The following is a 16,953-nucleotide window of genomic DNA, read 5'->3' on the forward strand; positions in this document are numbered from 1 at the left end:
TGGCTAAAAATTGTGCATTTGAAAAAAAATAAAACTTGTGTTTTCTTTTTTAAAAAACAGCTTCCATCTAACCAACCTCTCATTTTCTCCTTTCTTTTCTGTGTTACTTCCAGTATTGCAGAGGTTGCTGGAGCAGATTGTTACCTGTGACGGGTTGCTCTCCTCTCTGTGCCTCCAAACAGAACCGGTTACTTTATTCCAATTTTATAGCTACCTGGAGAAACACCGCATTGCCAGCCTGGAGAAACACTTGGGCAAGCTTGCTAAAGAAGGTAAAGGCTGCACTTGGCTCCTTCGCTTGGCCTCAGAGCCCAGCGCTGGCTGTTGCTGGCCAGGTTACTGCTCAAGATGTACTTTGAGAGCAGAAAACAGCCCAACCATCGCACTGACAATTTATTTCCATTTTAATTCCCCTTATGATGATGCAATTTAAATTATAACAAGAAAAACATGCTTGATGCCTCTGTCTAACTGGGTAGAAACAAAGCAGGATGGTGTATCTGAAGTGCCCTAAAAAGTGGGTTCTGTGATATTCTGAAGTTAAAGCAGAAACCAAGCTGGCGGCAATCCATAGCCAGACCGACAGACGGAGTAAATGTCTGTAGCTTTGTGTGACTGGTGCAGCTGGAATCAGAGATGATAACAATAAAATTTCAGAGGTTACTAACGTGCATTTTCTAGCATGAGGTAGCCAGTGTCTTGCTGAAGTCTCATCCAACATGTGAAAGTACTTTAAAACTTAGTCTGTATCAGAAAAGAATGATTTAAAAAATACTCCTGCTATTGGCTGCATCTTTAGTCTTCTTTTGTTGTAGAGGACTCATCTGGTGGGGGATTAAGAACTTGTGCATTGCGAGTCAGTGAGAAGGACCTGGAATATACTTTGAATTTAAACTGTCAATCCAGTGCCTGATTTCTCATCTTTAAAAAGCTGGAGTGTTTTCTCTCTGACCAATCCAGCTAAATCTTGCAGAGACGTTGAAAAGTGTTTTGCTTGATTGTGTTTTCATTATTTTAAGATTAGCCCGTTTGTCCCGATGTCCGAAGGTTCTTTTGCACTGTGTGTTGTATTCGCTGCACTCGGGTCCCACAAGGATCAGGGCTCCGCTGCACCCTGTGAACTGATGTTGTGAAATAATCGTCTCTGCTCTGTTCGTCAGAGGATTTTGGCACAGGAGGAAATGAAACAATGAAGGGGAGGAAGACAGGATGGTCAAAGGGGCACTTGTCCTGATTTGCTTCCTGCTGTGCTTGGCTACTTATTAACCTTGTGAATAACTGTGTGTGGCTAAAGGAGGCTAAATTAGAGAGGAGATTGTCTTCTCTTGATAACGTCTTTGTTTGTCAGTTGAAGTTGAGTCCTTTCGCTTGCAGTGATGCTAATTGAGGAGCTACAATGCCCTGGGCGGCTCAAGACTCTTAAAAAACTGAAAGGAAAGCGCCTGAACAAACTGCAGCCCCTGCCACAGACTTTACGGCTTCTGGGGATTTTACAGCTCGACGACAACCACCGAGTCAGCAAAGCGGCCACGGCCGTCCTGGCCCGCGCCGCGGCCAACAGGAGCTTCAGGGAAAAGGTAACGGCTGCATTTGTTACAGCTTCTCTAAATAGACACTGAAATACACCTGGGGTAGCACTTTTGTGCTCTCTGCGCTTCGCCAACTAGAACTAAACTGCATCGGTGCTCAAGTGACTTGTCTGCATCCTCTGTTCCGCTGAAGATACGTAAGATGGTGTTAATGCCAGTCCGAGTGCCTGATTATGCTTAAGTTCATAAAGCCTTTCTTCTTTCTTTTTTCTCCTTTTTCCTCCAGGCTCTCTTTTTTTACACCGATGTTTTAGCTGACTGTGATTCAAGACTCCAGCAAGCTGCATGTTTGGCCCTGAAAAATCTCAGAGTAAGTGTTTACAGCTCTACTTTTACTGTGCATGTCTGGCCAAAATTGCTAGATGCAAAACTGTATCTAGCTTTTTCTTTTTCCCCCATAGCTGTTAGGGTTACTTTTTCAGCTTCCTTCTATTTGGAATTAGTGAACTCTTTGGCTGCCAAAGTTCCAGACTATGAATGTAATGATTCAAGGGCAGCAGGCAGAGGGAGCTGCGGGCGTCTGGAGTGTCTCCGTTGGATCTGGCAGGACAGTACAACAGCAGAAAGGATGTTTTCTAGCTCCTACAGCATTCTCAGTGGTGCAGGACGACACTGGCTGACTGGGGGACATCCAGCATGGAGAAAAATGAGCGAGTCAGCTCTATATAGAGTCAGCCTTAACTGTAAACATTTAAACTTAAATCGGTTCATCCTTTTAACAATAGCTCATTATATTCAGAACATAGAAGTAATTTGCATTGCTATTCTAAAAAAACTGTCAGGACAGATTTAAAGCTTTCTGACAGCCACAAGTCTGTAGTACATTAGTTTGCACACAAAGCATTATTGTGAGCACAGTTTCTACAAACAGGCAGTCGCAAGATAGGCCCAACAAATCAGTCTTACTCTCAAAGTCATATTTGCAAAGTAAAATGTTGCCCTTGTACAACCTGCACTGACTCTTTCAGTGAAGGCCCTGATTGCTTTACGCTGTTTTAACGGTGCTGCAGCAGCGAACTGCACCCGAGAACCTTTACGCTCTTTCACACCCCAGCCCAGGAGGGAAAGCAGCGGAGGTGCGGTCGCGCTTAGAACAGATAATTGGGAGCTGAAATGCTGGGGGAGCAGAGAGAGGTCACAGCAGATTCAGATGCGAGAAGAGGTGGGAGGTCGCGTGTGTGTTTACCTTGCGAAACGTGTTCACCAAAACACTTGCTGAAAAGCTGCTGTTGCCAACGTTCCTTTTCTCAACCAGGGTGTGGAGAGTATTGAGCAGGTTGCCCACCTGTGCCAGTCCGAAGTGGAGGACGTGAGGAACGCGGCCAGGGAAACAACGCTGTCCTTTGGTGAGTCCGTCACACTACTTCAGCGATTATAAAAAAAAATAACACAAAATAGTGCAGAATCGGAAGTTGGGCATGAACCCCTCCGGGGCAATGGAAATGTGTTGTTAACGGCTGCTTCATACCCTTAAGATAAACTTCATACCACATGCAGTAACTGAAGGCTCCTGTTACAGTTTGTAGAGCAGACCATGGAGATTACTGTAGGATAAGGCACTTTAAGAACCACTCAACTATTTACAATGGTTGCAGATAAGTACTGAAAGTGCTGACCGTGCTGCTGGAGTACTTCCTAATAGTACTGCTGGCATCAGCAGTTTCATCTAGATTTTGTAAGAAGGACACTTGAACTTGACAGATCTCGACAGAAGCCTCTTCTACCTCTGAGATCAGCTGAGCTGCTTTGGAGATCTTTTATATATCAGAACAATAACAGACCCTTCAGGTCTGGTAATCTTTTCTAGCCACCTACAAACTGAGTAGTTGCTTCTAATTTTGATATTCCTATTCTTCAAATGGTTCCCCTCTGAGTACTGGAGCATTAAAGAGTACAAACAACATGGTTTTATACAGGTCCGTTCCCCGTCACTTCACCTGACCTCAGGAGATCTGCAGGGGCGTGAGCTGCTGGTGGAATGTCAGGACTCCCAGTTGGTCACTGCACAGTATTTGTGCTTCTCCTGAGGGCACAGAAGCGTCTGCGCTGTGCACCCGAGGTGCGGAGCTGCTGGAGGGCATGTCCTGTTCATCTCAGTGTCTCGTTAGTTCTGGAGATCCCCAGACTTGCTTCACAGATTCATGTGTACGACAAAACCCGTTTTCCAGCGGTGATGCACCAGATCATTGCTCCTGTGGAAATGTTGACAGACGGTCCGATTTCTCATGGTGGCTTCTAGTGGGTTTTGGAGCCCTGTTCCCTCAGATGTGTTTGTTACTGCTGGAAGTTCTTGTTAGTTCTGGATGAGGTCACAACAGAATACTTCTGAAGTACCACTTTTCTCAGGGTGTTTCTGACTTCTTTTCCTCAGCACAGGATGTATTTTCTGTTTCTTCACAGGTGACAAAGGACGGCAAGCCTTTGAGAAAATGGACAGGATTTGCTGTGAATTAAGAGAAACTGTACAGCAAGAGGCTGAAATTGAAATCACAGTATTTTAGTAGTGGAATATGAGGAACTGAATTGCATTTCCCTCACAGCCACATAAGGGTACCTGAGGATTTGGGTTTTTTATCAGTGTCTGGTTCCCTTGTGCCCTGTGACAGACACGCTGTGCCCCACAGGGTGCAGGTTCTTCCCAAAGGGGCAGTTTGGAGTCTACACAAAGTAGACTGGAATATATTTTCTCACTGCCCCTTAGCACACAATGGAAATCATTGCTGGACAAATAGAAACTGGGATCTCTCATGAGAGAGTATAGAACCAGGTTGTCACTTGAGTTAAAATCCCCATCCCACAGCTGGAGCAGGGGCAGATAATTCCAGTAAGTCAACCATGATCTGTTTTCCTGTGAACTGTTTAATTTACATCTGCCACATGCATTAGGAAAATCCAGCAGCATTGCTTGGTGGTGTCTTTTCCATGTACAGTTTACTTGCAGAAGGGAAGGCTGGTTACTTCTAAAGCTGTTTTCCTCGTAATCCCACCTGAGGGCAGGTTCAAGCAAGGCCTGGCAGGTCCGTCCTCAGTTCCCAGCAGGATGTGCTGTGTAGTTTCAGCCGTGCGCAGGTCTGGCCGACGTGTGCACAGCTCTGCGTAAGTTGTTTTGTTTGTTGTTTTTAGAATTTATTCATTTAGTCATAGATCAAGACTTCTCATTATCGTACACCCGCTGTCAGGCTCCTGACTCAGTACTTTAACTTGGTGGAGCATAGCCATACGGGGAAGCCTGGCTTCAGGTAAAATACTTGAAAGGGTTTGGCTTGTGTGTATATATATTTTTTTATATATATATTACTTTTCTATTCAGTATTTATTTGTTGGATTTCATACTGTTTTCTAAAATTCTAATAAAACATTAGAGACAAGTTCCTGCAAGTGCTTCCTACTGCTGTACTTGTAGCATAGGGGACGGGTACGAGGCACTGCAGCCTCAAAGGGAATTAGGATGCTTGACACGCATCCCGGCTTGACCTGCAGTGTGTCCTGCGCCGCTTCTCTGTCCGTCTGTGAACCAGCCTGAGCTCCTGTTCTGCTGTTCATGTTGGAAATGTGCAGTTTGCTTATCCAGTTCAGGTTGTTACTGTGATGAGCTCAGGCTGGCAGGACCACGGTGTTCAGGTCACACGATGCGATAGCGAAATGGAACTTAACAGGCTGCTCATCTGTGCTGTGATGCTGCTTTTAATTTACAGTTTAGAAGCAGGGAAAAGAAGTTCTGCTTTGGGAAACTCCCTCCTTCCCCGGAATGGGGAAGGACACAAGGGGTCAGAGGCGGGTGTTACACAGCGACAGTGCCAAAAACCCAGCACAGCTCTAGTGCTGCCTCGTTGCCCTGCTGCGAACTCTTCACACACCTCTCCTCTGCTTGGAGCTTTCCTTAGAAATAGCAACAAAAAGGTAAAAAAGCCCAACAAGAGGGCAGTTTAACAGCTGCAGCTGCTGAAACACAACACGGTACAGTATGGAGTCCCCAGCAATGCAGCTTTGGGTTAACGTGCAACTGAAACTCTTGGGGGGAAAACAAACAAATATCCCCTGCCCAATACAAACCCAAGCACACCAAACCACCCCCAGGTGTGCAAGTGACTCCAAAGCAGAGCTGGGGCTCCAGCTCTGGCAGACAGGAAACAAGGCGACTCTCAGGCAGGGTCTGTTCTTTAAAAAAAGAATTTTATTGTTACAACTAAAATGAGAACCGAAAAGTCGTATGGGAAATTGAAAAACTGTACAATTTTACTGTAACCTGTGAGGTTTTTGCCGCGGCTTACACAAAAGACAAGATACCTGAAAATGTATTATACCAAAACATTTAGCTTTTTTGTTTTTTAATTTTTTTTAAAAAAGTTTCTTCTATGGCAATCTGTAAAAAAGAAAGACCTGATGAGTAAATATTTGCTTAAGGCATATAGCAGAGCAGCTCACTAACTTCCTAACAAGTTTAACATGGATATTTGTCCATTTTTCCAAGAACAGGTTAACCAATACACCCACTTTGAAACGCTACTGTATATACACACCCAAACTACTACATACATATACAGGACATCAGAACAAAAATGTTTACAGTTCAGTATTAAGCCTCCACACCTCCCGGGCTCGTGGGCCATTCCCGTCTGTGCCAGGACAACGTACGGTCGGGGTTCCAACAGCTACAAGAACCAGCGCAGCCCGGCGGCACAAAGGGGGCGTTCAAACCTTTCTCAGCTGCAGAAAGTTGCTCTTGTTAGAATAAGCGAGTTATTCTGGGTTCCAAGGAAGGACGCTTTGATTTAAAAGATCCCCTCTTGGGAACGGTACGTTACAGAGCGTTTGGAAACGGGGCGGCACGTGGAGCCCGTGGTTGTGCAGCCCCGGCCGTGTCCTGAGCTCCTGCGCCCCCCCAGGCCCCGGAGCAGCGGGAGGTGTGGACGGGGCTCACGCACCCTCTGGAATGTCTGTACTACGCTTACTCAGCAGAAAGGAACCACGCGCAACACCCGCGCTGCACTGAGGCCACGGGAACTGGAGTCATGCCGGGTATCGGGTGAGTACACGTTTTCTGATAAACACCAAATCAGTCCGTGCCTTGGAACCACAGCCACTTAATGATCAGGTCATGCAAATATAATTTGGGCACATCAGTTAAGCAGAAATAGAGGTTCTTTCACCCTTCAAGCACATGGTATTCAACCAGGACACGAGGAGACTTCACATGCATTTAATACAAATGGGGTACAAATGTTGCCTTAGAACAATATTCTACCAGATGATGGAGAGAACAGTGGGGACAAAGCAATCACATACCGTATCTTAAATACACAGAGGAGCCATTATATATATTACCATTTTTCTATACTCATTTTTCATGTTTCCAATAATATAACTAAATATTGACTGATTACAACATTCCTCCTTTCAAGTACTGGTCCGACCAACAGTCTCACAAGTAAAGTATTGATTCCCAGTACTACCTGAGGATTTATTATTGTACTTTTGAAAAGCCCTTGATGCAAGCTTAGCAAAACACAAAATAGAACCAAATCCCACCTCCCTCGCCCCAGTTCAGCAAGTTATTCACTGCAGGAAGAGCCACAGCAAAAATAAATACGGAGTGGAGAGAGACATATGTGAGACTCCATAGCCATGTCTGCACTGAGAATGGTAAGTGCTATACACCTAAGCCTTTGAAAATAAAAAGAACTGATTAGTAACACTGTTGCAAACCAGCTGTCACGGTTTAGTTTCAATCACTACGACTTTCCGCAGTGACTTTACTCCCATCCGCTGCCTCATGATGCAAGCAAAGAAATCTTTGCTATTATTGTTTAAACTATTAATAATTTGGTACTAACAAGCGGAACGACAACGCCCACTTCCAGTCACAGTTCTACCAATGCACCCAAATCCGTATTTACAAGCACTTTACATGATCCGAGTCGCGGAACAGGCTGGGGACGGGCTGGCACAGGACAGGCCTCGACACCCAGGCCCACCCACCCCGAGAAGCGCAGCTCAAGCCAAACTAAAGCCAGTATTTTAAAATCTTTGCTTTAAAGAAAAGCAGAACACACAAACACTTGTGTCATCAGCCAACTGCCCCGTGCGCAGCGCAGCGCGTCTCCGGGCGAGCTTGCTGTGGCTCCAGGAAGCCGCGATGGCTCCGGGTGACCGAGCCGCGTCCCGCCCGCGCGCTTCGCGTGGAGCTCGCGTCCAGTGAAACTGCCTTTTACATTCCAAATGGTCCTTCGACTGCCAACCGCACGGCTGCGAAATGCGGGTGGACGGGGTCGGGTTGAATTTCTTTCTCCTGTTTCTCTCCCTCCCCTCAACCTCTCCTAACCCAGAATATAAAAGTAAAAACAGCTTTACAAAGGATGGTGCAATGTAAATAGGCATATGTGCAAGTAGAGTGCAACAAAAGTCAATGAGGAGATAAAGGAAATAAAAAAGAGCTTGACATGTCGGGATACCCTGAGCAAATGCAGAAGCCTGTTTCTATAAACACATGTAAAACAATAAGCTCTTTAAGAACAGTTATGCCAAGATTAAATATATCAATACCACAGGCACTGCCCACAACTCAGTCTTTAATGATGAAGCAAGTTAAAAACCAAAACAAAAACCCAACCCCAACCCCGTCCCCACCACCCACGCCTTCCCCTTCCAACGTTACATTCTTCACGGATGTGGGGTTCTTTCTATTGTTTTGGGGAACTCGTCAATGTAAGTGATGGATTTGGTTACAACACTTGGAGAGTACAAGCAAGTTTCACTTGTGCCTAGTTTTTCTGAAACACAAACGAAAAAGAACTGGCTTTTTAAAAAGGCTAAAAACAACAACGTGTTGTAATTCTATTATTTAGTTTAAAAAAAAAAAGATAAAAAAAGGAAAACAGACTATTTGGCATTTTCTCTGCTTACTCCTGAATATTTTAAGGCCCTGAGATTAGAATATTATGTTCTTGGGACCACAGGGCTGAATAAAACCCTAGTGCATCAATTCTCTTTAAGCCCTACCCAAAGTTCTGGCCTTTCCCCCTAAGATCTACCTCCACCGAGACCAGGCGCACGTGCCTCCACCAGCGTCTGGCAGAGAAGCTCGTTACAAACCCATCCAGCCGGTGTTGCTGCAGGGTCGATCTCGCTGGCGCGTCCGTCAATGAAAACACACCCTGTAACAGAGATAAGCTCCTGCCGTCAGGAACGTGAACATGCATATATTCACTAGGAATGGCTTCCAGGTTGTCACCATGTTATCATCATCCTCTTCTGAGTTTTCCGACTTCATCGACTCGTCTTTGTGGGGCGAGAGACGCAGGTTTTCACCAACAGTTCTCCTCCGGATTTCAGTGTCTTGACTAGTGCTAAGGACAGAGAAACAAACACTCAGCACGGGCAGAGCTGGAAACCTCCACACCAGGAGCTGCGGCAGATGATGAACCCAAGCCTGTCATTAATTAATGCAGTCCTGGCTATTAAATTACAATGTTTGTCATCAAAAGCCGTGCTTGGGAGGATTTTGTGCCCTTTGATGAATAAGCTGACTTGGTGTTCGACACCACCTGTGTCAGCTGCTTGTCACAAACCTGCTGCCTGCGCCGAGACGGGCAGCGAACAGCACGAATCGGGTCAGGAGAACACTCAGGTTCCACGATCGAGTGCTTGCACAGCAAGTCAGAAAATGACGGAACTGAGGTTGCTGGTGCGGCCGGAACTCAGCAAGAGTGGCCAAATGCACTGTGAGAGCTCCTCACCCGGAACACTCTGCTAACGCGGCTTTGTTTGCAGACACTGGCCGTGCAGTGACACCCAAGGAGGCTTCTCAACCCAGCAGGAGCTTCTGCATCTACTGCACAAGCTCTTCAGCTGAATTAGGAGAGCCAAGCGCGGCCGTGCCGCGGGAACCGCGGGAGCAGCTTTGCCAGGGGCTCCCAGCACATCCACCGGATCGAGTACAGAACCCAGGACCTTCCATCCCAGACACCACAACACCTGCGCAGGAAAACAACCGTGCCTGAGGCTGTCACCTTTCTACACTCGCTGTCCCGGACACGAGGACAGGAGCGCTGAGCACAACGCGGCTGGTCCTGCAGCAGCTGCGCCGGTGCGGGCTGAGGGAGCTCAGCACTCAAATCCAACCTCGAGTGGGCCTGAATCATGGCCTCAGGGAGGATTCACTCGAGCGAGGAAAGGGGGGGATGTCTAGTCCAAGCACAGCTCTACAACCAATGAACCAACGACTCCACTCCAACCTCAGACAAGGGACTATAATCAATTAAATTAATCTGAGTCTCTGGAGTCTTTAGAGCCAGACATTTCTTGTGTTCATTTACACTAAACTGCGTAAAGGATTTCCAGGAAATCACTTACTCACTGAGAAATTCAGATTTATACAACTAATGAGAAGACACAAGACACCAGCTTTAAATCCATACTCTTCATTAGGGATGGAAAGCATCAGCTGGCATCTCACAGCCCAAGGAAACATTCTGGTAACAGAACTGTATTGTCACCAAGGGCAGACAGAGGGAGGTGCTACCGCTGCAACATCTATTTAACTTCCAGAATCTCTCCTCATTAGGAAGAATCCTGATTAAAACATTGTTTCACTTTGAACAGGGAGTCCAGTCCCCTCCAGTTTATCTCCGTGTCCCCAGCAGAATTTGGAGGGAGACAACGGGTTCAGCTCAGGTCTCGGCCTCTCTGCTGTGCGAGACCAGTTTATTGTGGAGACAGATGACTGGAAACGCTGCTCGCCCAGCCCCGGTTCCCAGAGCCACACACTCCCCAGGGCTTCAGACAAATAAACCACCCCCGCCTGCCAGCCGCGTCTGCTGAAAAGGCTCCAATTCTGTGGGCAACACTAAAGCTTGGTATTATAGTCCAGCTTTCCTACGGGAAGCTGAGGATGTCTTGTTAGGAGATCATCTAGTGGGGGAACACTCAACTTTCCCTTGATTATCTCTGGTGGGTGTAGGGCGTTTTATTTTTTTAATTCCTTTGGTAGGTCTGAATAAAACCAGCCAACACGCAGCATTTCAACCAGCCCCGCTCCCTCCATAAACCAGGAGTGACACCTAGTGGTGCCGCGGGCAGGACCCGCGTTCCCCGCTGCTCACGCACAGGGCGTTTCTGCACATCTGTCCGTGCTCACCACGGAGCGTTTCTGCACATCTGTCCGTGCTCACCACGCACGGAGCGTTTCTGCACATCTGTCCGTGCTCACCACGGAGCGTTTCTGCACATCTGTCTGTGCTCGCCACGCACGGAGCGTTTCTGCACATCTGTCCGTGCTCACCACGGAGCGTTTCTGCACATCCGTCCGTGCTCACCACGGAGCATTTCTGCACATCTGTCCGTGCTCACCACGGAGCATTTCTGCACATCTGTCCGTGCTCACCACGGAGCGTTTCTGCACATCTGTCCGTGCTCACCACGGAGCATTTCTGCACATCTGTCCGTGCTCACCACGGAGCGTTTCTGCACATCTGTCCGTGCTCACCACGCACGGAGCGTTTCTGCACATCTGTCCGTGCTCACCACGCACAGAGCGTTTCTGCACATCCGTCCGTGCTCACCACGCACGGAGCGTTTCTGCACATCTGTCCGTGCTCACCATGCAGCGTTTCTGCACATCTGTCCGTGCTCGCCACGCACGGAGCGTTTCTGCACATCTGTCTGTGCTCACCACGGATCATTTCTGCACATCTGTCCGTGCTCACCACGCACGGAGCGTTTCTGCACATCTGTCTGTGCTCACCACGGATCATTTCTGCACATCTGTCCGTGCTCACCACGCACGGAGCGTTTCTGCACATCTGTCCGTGCTCACCACGGAGCGTTTCTGCACATCTGTCCGTGCTCACCACGCACGGAGCGTTTCTGCACACCCATCAGTCCTCACAGCTCAGGTTAAAATGACAGCTAGAAAAGTTCTCTGGTCACAAGCCCCCTCTACACTGTTTATCAAAAGTAGTTTCGCTTGCAATTAATTCCACATTCCTAAGTGCGGCTAAAGCTGGTCGGCCTAGTTTTCAGTTAGGTGACTAACACCACCCCAACCTTCTGACCCACACTAGTCCCGTTCTATAAGCAGTGAAATTGCTCCTCCGCAACTTGACACACACTGCACGTGAATCCAGGCCGCACCACGTCCCTGTGCTGCCGCTTTTCCTCCGCAGGATCCCGCAGGAGGCCCTGGCTCAGGTGTGAACTTAAAACACCACGAGCATCAGGCCTTCACTGAAGAGACTGAGTAACTCAAGCAAGGCCCTTCTGGATGAAATGCCATTCATGAGCAAACATCTTACAGCTTCTCAGCACCATGAGCCAACTGGGCAGTGACACGAGGGAAACGAAATGAACTACCTGTCTGTGCTGAGTGGTACAGACGAGTGAGCTCTGCCATCTGGAACCGCCTCTTCCACAGCGCTGACCGAACAGCTCATCTCTTCCTCTGCTCCTTGGTGTTTGGGGAAGAATTCCGTGTGCTCGTGCATCTTTCCGTTGTGCATTTCCGAGGTTCGCTTTGGTGGTCTGGGGGGTGGTGGCGTATGGTCGGGCGGTGGGGCCAGGTCTTCGTTGGAGAGCTCTTTCCACTGTTCCTTCGGGGAAGAAAAAGCCCTGTTAAGCTTTCCTCTACTTTTTCTATTGTTAACTTATTTTTTCTCTGTTAACTTTTAACCTTAACACAGCAGGTCTTTATATTCTACCTTCTCATTTATTCTTAGAGTGGCTGTTCACTTGCATTGAAAAAAAAAGGAAAACACGAGATACAAGAACTCCAAACCTAACCTAACGTAGAACACTACAGAGATAAATGCAGGAGATTTTAATCTAATTCTGGAAAATCTGAATAGTATAAAATGGAATCCGTGTTGCTGGAGTTCTGCTTACCATAAAATGAACTTCTAAGAGTTAATCATAACACATTTCTGGCATATTGGTAAATTTTTATTCTCTAAAATGAAAGGCAAAGTCGATGCAGCCAGTCTACACCCCAGTTACGGTGTTGGAAAGAACACAAGGCCCCCTGTTATATCACAGGTACTTTTTTGAAATTTAAGCATGAAATCTGAAGTAAGTTTCTATTCTGTTCATGCCACACATTTGCCGCAGGCCAAGCAGAGCAGCAGCTCCTACAGCAGGCACAGCAGAGCGGAGCAGCAGCCCCTGCAGAGCAGAGCGGAGCAGCAGCCCCTGCAGCAGGCAGAGCGGAGCGGAGCAGCAGCTCCTGCAGCAGGCAGAGCGGAGCGGAGCAGCAGCTCCTGCAGCAGCCCCTGCAGCAGGCAGAGCAGAGCGGAGCAGCAGCCCCTGCAGCAGGCACAGCAGAGCGGAGCAGCAGCTCCTGCAGCAGCCCCTGCAGCAGGCAGAGCGGAGCGGAGCAGCAGCCCCTGCAGCAGCCCCTGCAGCAGGCAGAGCGGAGCGGAGCAGCAGCTCCTGCAGCAGCCCCTGCAGCAGGCAGAGCGGAGCAGCAGCTCCTACCGCAGGCCGCGCAGCGACTCGGACTCACTTGCACTGAAGCATCTCCCATAATGAATTTTGCGCCTTCAATAACAGCCAAGTAGGAGAAACGGAGCTGATCTGCAGTTTGTATGAGTCCCATTCTGTACTTTCTCATCTCTAGGAGAACCTGTTTAACATCCACAGAAGAAGGATCTTTCCGTTTGTCCATCTGAAAATAAGAATTTGAAACACGCTTTACGTTCTGACGAGACTCACTATGATGACTCATTTTGTAGTGGGGCCTTCAGATTACCCTCATATTACAGAATTAATATACTAATAAAAACTGGTATGAGCTATTCATTGGGTCTCTAAAAGACAAAGAGAGGAAAACATACTGGGCCTTCAAATTATTTTATGTTTTTTCCTTTTTTGTCTTCTTGTTCTGAAAATATAATTATGGGGGAAAAAAAAGAACACTTGAACCTAGGCCTGACTTCTGTGTGTTAGTTGTTCACACAGTGACAGTAAAAGCAAGAGAACTCCAGTTTTATCTCAAAGGCAGGACAATTTCCCCCTGCCTATTGGCAAGCTTGACTCTAGATTTATTTTGCGTTGTTTCAGGCTGGTTCACACTATTACTTATGATGGGAAAGCTGATCTTTGCAAACCACTTGATGAACTAGGGGCTTTCTTCTCCAGCCTCAAAACGGCCAGTTCAGAATGGGATCTGCCTTGGAATACACTCCCAAACCAGAATGCGTAATGGGAAAACGGCAAGGAACGACGCAGGTCATCCCACAGCTCTTTGCCAGCCTCCAACAAAGCATTCCTCAAAAGGGCCCTTGAGAAGCAGCGCAGCACCCCGCAGCAGCGGCTCTCACCAGCAGCAGACACGTGTCCACCAGGCAGAAGGTGCCGGAGCGGCCGATGCCGGCGCTGCAGTGCACCACCACCGGGCCGTGCTCGCGGCACAGCGAGCCCGACTCGCGCACTTTGAACAGGAAGTTGAGGAACGAAGCGGGTGACTCTGGGACCCCGAAGTCAGGCCACGTGGTGTAATGAAAGTGCAGAATCTCTCTGGTTTCCTGTGTCTGTAAAACAGCGGTTAGGGAGCCTTTCAGCTAGGACAGACCAAAGTATTCAAGGCACAGTTGCCTATAACAATGTTCTAATCAGCAAATACAATTCCTCGTTCCTTTTCCCAGCAAACAGTCACTAGACACACGGCTTTAGACGCTGGACATTTGTATCTTTAGGTCAATTTCAAATTTGTATATTTGTATATTTGGAAAAATTTCAGCTACTTTCTTTGAAAAGAACTCTGACTTACCCAGAACGGAGGCAAGTGCCTCCTCAGCTTTGTATGCCACTCAGACTATTTGCTTCACTACAGCTTTACAACAGCTGGGAAACCCAAATGACAAACGAGACTGAAAACTTGCCTGGTAGTAGTTTCAGTACTTACTGTCAGGTTTTCCAATTCTAGCTGTCGTACTGTGTAATATGATTTTATATCTTCAGATATCAAAGTTAGTTTCAAGTTTGTATCTTCAAAAAGCATTTCTTTCTCCTCCTTCCGTGGCCAGTACTGTGCACACTTTACCTAAGAACAAACAGGAGACGTTTATATGTCATTTATGTTTGTGCAAAAGGTAAGGGATAAACATCCTTCAACACAACACTTTCTTATGAGACAATTTCTTCGTCTGCTTTGATTACAAGGAGGAGCAGTTCCAGTGGGAAGGACACCTGCCTGCCTTCATGATGCAGAAACACACCTTCTGCGACCCTTTCTATGGGCCTAATTATTTGGCCCCTGACTGACCTTGTGAAAGCAGCAAGGCCTGCGGAGCGCTGTGTTGGGGTAGAGCTCTCTTTCTCCTACGTGTAACCAAAACCACCGACACCACCATTTACTTCAGCTTGTGTCAGACCAACAATAACAAACGAACGAAAAAATCCAATTACTTTCTAAGTACAAAAGCTCTCAGAACACTCCACCCAAATCTGAATTGGAGTCAATTCTGCATTTTGTTTATATGATCCTGATGACAAATATTTAAATTTCAAAAGAAGAGAGAGATGTTAACAAGAGCAGATATTTCTCAGATAAAATTACTCGTGGTCATAATCTCTTCGCCCTGTTCTTTGGGTTCGTTTTTTGGTGGTGGTGGTGGGTTTTTTTTTTAATTATTTTATTTTATTTTAAAGGAAAACCATAAACACGCAGCAAACACACAGCTGGACACAAGTAAGTACTTACGGATCCCTTTTCCATCACTCTGTTCAACATGACAACTCCACGGCTTTTCTGTTCCCAAACCATCTCCCAAAAGTGACCACAAGTATTTGGCAAAGGTCCCTGCAGAGACAGAACCCCCAGAAATGAGCGTTATTTTCTGTTCATGTTGGTGCAAAGTTCCTCAGGAGAAGTTACTGCACTAGGAAACAAATTTTAACCAGTAAAAAGCAACTTCTCATTTCAAACTGTAAAAACTGCAGTGATACAGCTTAAAGTTCCATTTTCCCACTAAGAATTTACCCAGGACAGCACAGTTAATCTTCTGCCCCCATGCAGAACAGGAAGAGAGCATCTCATTTGTGAGAACTGGGAGTGAAAAATGCTGAGAGAATTTTCTTCGGAAAGGTACAGGGAGAATGGGGAAACAAACCCTCACTGACCAGCCGAGAGCAGAGCGGACACGTGTGCTGAGCTGCTCTGCAATGCGTCACTGCTGCTCGGAACACTTGAAAATTACTGGGGGTGAACATCGAAAGACCGAAACAACGCCAGATCAGTAACAATTTCACGGTTTTCCAGAATCTTCATGGATCTGCCATGGGACTGAACGAGACAACAGCTCCTTTTAAAGACTACTATCTACTCACAAAGTAGATTTTCTGATATCTTTTTATTTCTGCTATGCTCCTTTGTTGTTTTCTACTCCAAAAGCATTGCTCTGAATTTTGGACAACACAAACCGGCACCATTGCGTCTCTGATATTTGCTACGCATCACTTTGTTCAAACAAAACCACTGCCAGTCAGTAAGAATGGCTGGATTGAAATAGAGCCATTTAAATCCATGGGGTGCTGGAGCGGAACAGATAACTAGCACCGGTGAGCTCACATTTGACTATTCCACACACAGGTCTACAGTCCAACCCCACGCTCCACCTCCCCTGTCCTGAATGAGTGGAGTGAGAGCTGTGTGCACAGGTTCCTTTCGTATTGAACACTGTACTGTCCACTTCTTCCTTGGCAGATGTATCTTTATTCTCAAGAAATGGGAAGGAAGAGCTGCTGCTTAAAAATATGAATCCCAGTCTACCTGAAGTGTGGGAGGAAGGGATAAAAAAAGTCAAGACTAGAGACCAGAACAGTCTCCAGGGAACCCAGCATTAGGGCAAATGAGAATTCTGGCACAGTCGTGAGCGCTCACAGTAAGACAACAGGGTACCCAGGTATTTTTAAATTTGTTATATAGGTAGGTGTGGAATGCACAGATTGAGTGAAAAAAGCCACTTCCCCCCACAGACCCCCTTCTCCATATTCACAGCTTTCCTCTCTCACACACAGGCAGAAGCAGCAGCATTGCCAAACTCAGACCTTTTGGAAGTTGTGTTATCAGGAATGACATTATTTGCAAATACTACAATGGCATCACTTTCAGAAAGACTTTTAACAAGAATTGTGTGGTGGAGCATACTGCTTATTTCAAACAGGAGGTCAGGTGCCCTCAAGCCTTTGTGCTGCCCTTCCATCTAGAAAAGCGTGATTCATTTCAACCACATCAAAACGTTGCTTGTCATAAGCCGACAAGCAGATTTCTACAAGTGTGTTATCTTCTAATGTAGGTGGGTCTAAAGTCACATAACAAAGTGGCTGAAATACTGCACAAAAAGTCAGCGCTAACAGAAAGCAGTAAGAAATA

At 46.9% G+C, this 16,953-nt stretch overlaps 2 protein-coding genes across 10 annotated transcripts in view; one reads left to right on the plus strand and one right to left on the minus strand.

Moving 5' to 3' along the window:
- RIPOR3 (RIPOR family member 3) overlaps positions 1–4,957 on the plus strand; it is a 52,063-nt gene extending 47,106 nt beyond the window's left edge. For all 8 annotated transcript variants that reach the window (XM_082065200.1, XM_082065199.1, XM_082065194.1 and 5 more), the window contains 5 exons: positions 114–272; positions 1,375–1,577; positions 1,816–1,899; positions 2,845–2,935; positions 3,990–4,957. In XM_082065200.1, coding sequence (XP_081921326.1) covers positions 114–272; positions 1,375–1,577; positions 1,816–1,899; positions 2,845–2,935; positions 3,990–4,090 — 638 coding nt within the window. In that variant the 3' untranslated portion in view covers positions 4,091–4,957. The remainder of the gene's footprint in view (positions 1–113; positions 273–1,374; positions 1,578–1,815; positions 1,900–2,844; positions 2,936–3,989) is intronic.
- Positions 4,958–5,743: 786 nt separating this feature from the next.
- PTPN1 (protein tyrosine phosphatase non-receptor type 1) overlaps positions 5,744–16,953 on the minus strand; it is a 38,394-nt gene continuing 27,184 nt past the window's right edge. Inside the window, exons 4-9 of one of the 2 annotated variants that reach the window (XM_082065246.1) lie at positions 15,283–15,381; positions 14,485–14,622; positions 13,901–14,110; positions 13,084–13,245; positions 11,940–12,169; positions 5,744–8,935 (exon numbers count right to left, since the gene is read on the minus strand). In XM_082065246.1, coding sequence (XP_081921372.1) covers positions 8,728–8,935; positions 11,940–12,169; positions 13,084–13,245; positions 13,901–14,110; positions 14,485–14,622; positions 15,283–15,381 — 1,047 coding nt within the window. In that variant the 3' untranslated portion in view covers positions 5,744–8,727. Of the gene's footprint in view, positions 8,936–11,939; positions 12,176–13,083; positions 13,246–13,900; positions 14,111–14,484; positions 14,623–15,282; positions 15,382–16,953 lie in introns of both variants that reach the window. The other variant, XM_082065245.1, reaches the window with a different exon arrangement.

This window comes from Streptopelia decaocto, assembly GCF_964273445.1.
Source record: "Streptopelia decaocto genome assembly, chromosome: 14".
NCBI lineage: Eukaryota > Metazoa > Chordata > Aves > Columbiformes > Columbidae > Streptopelia > Streptopelia decaocto.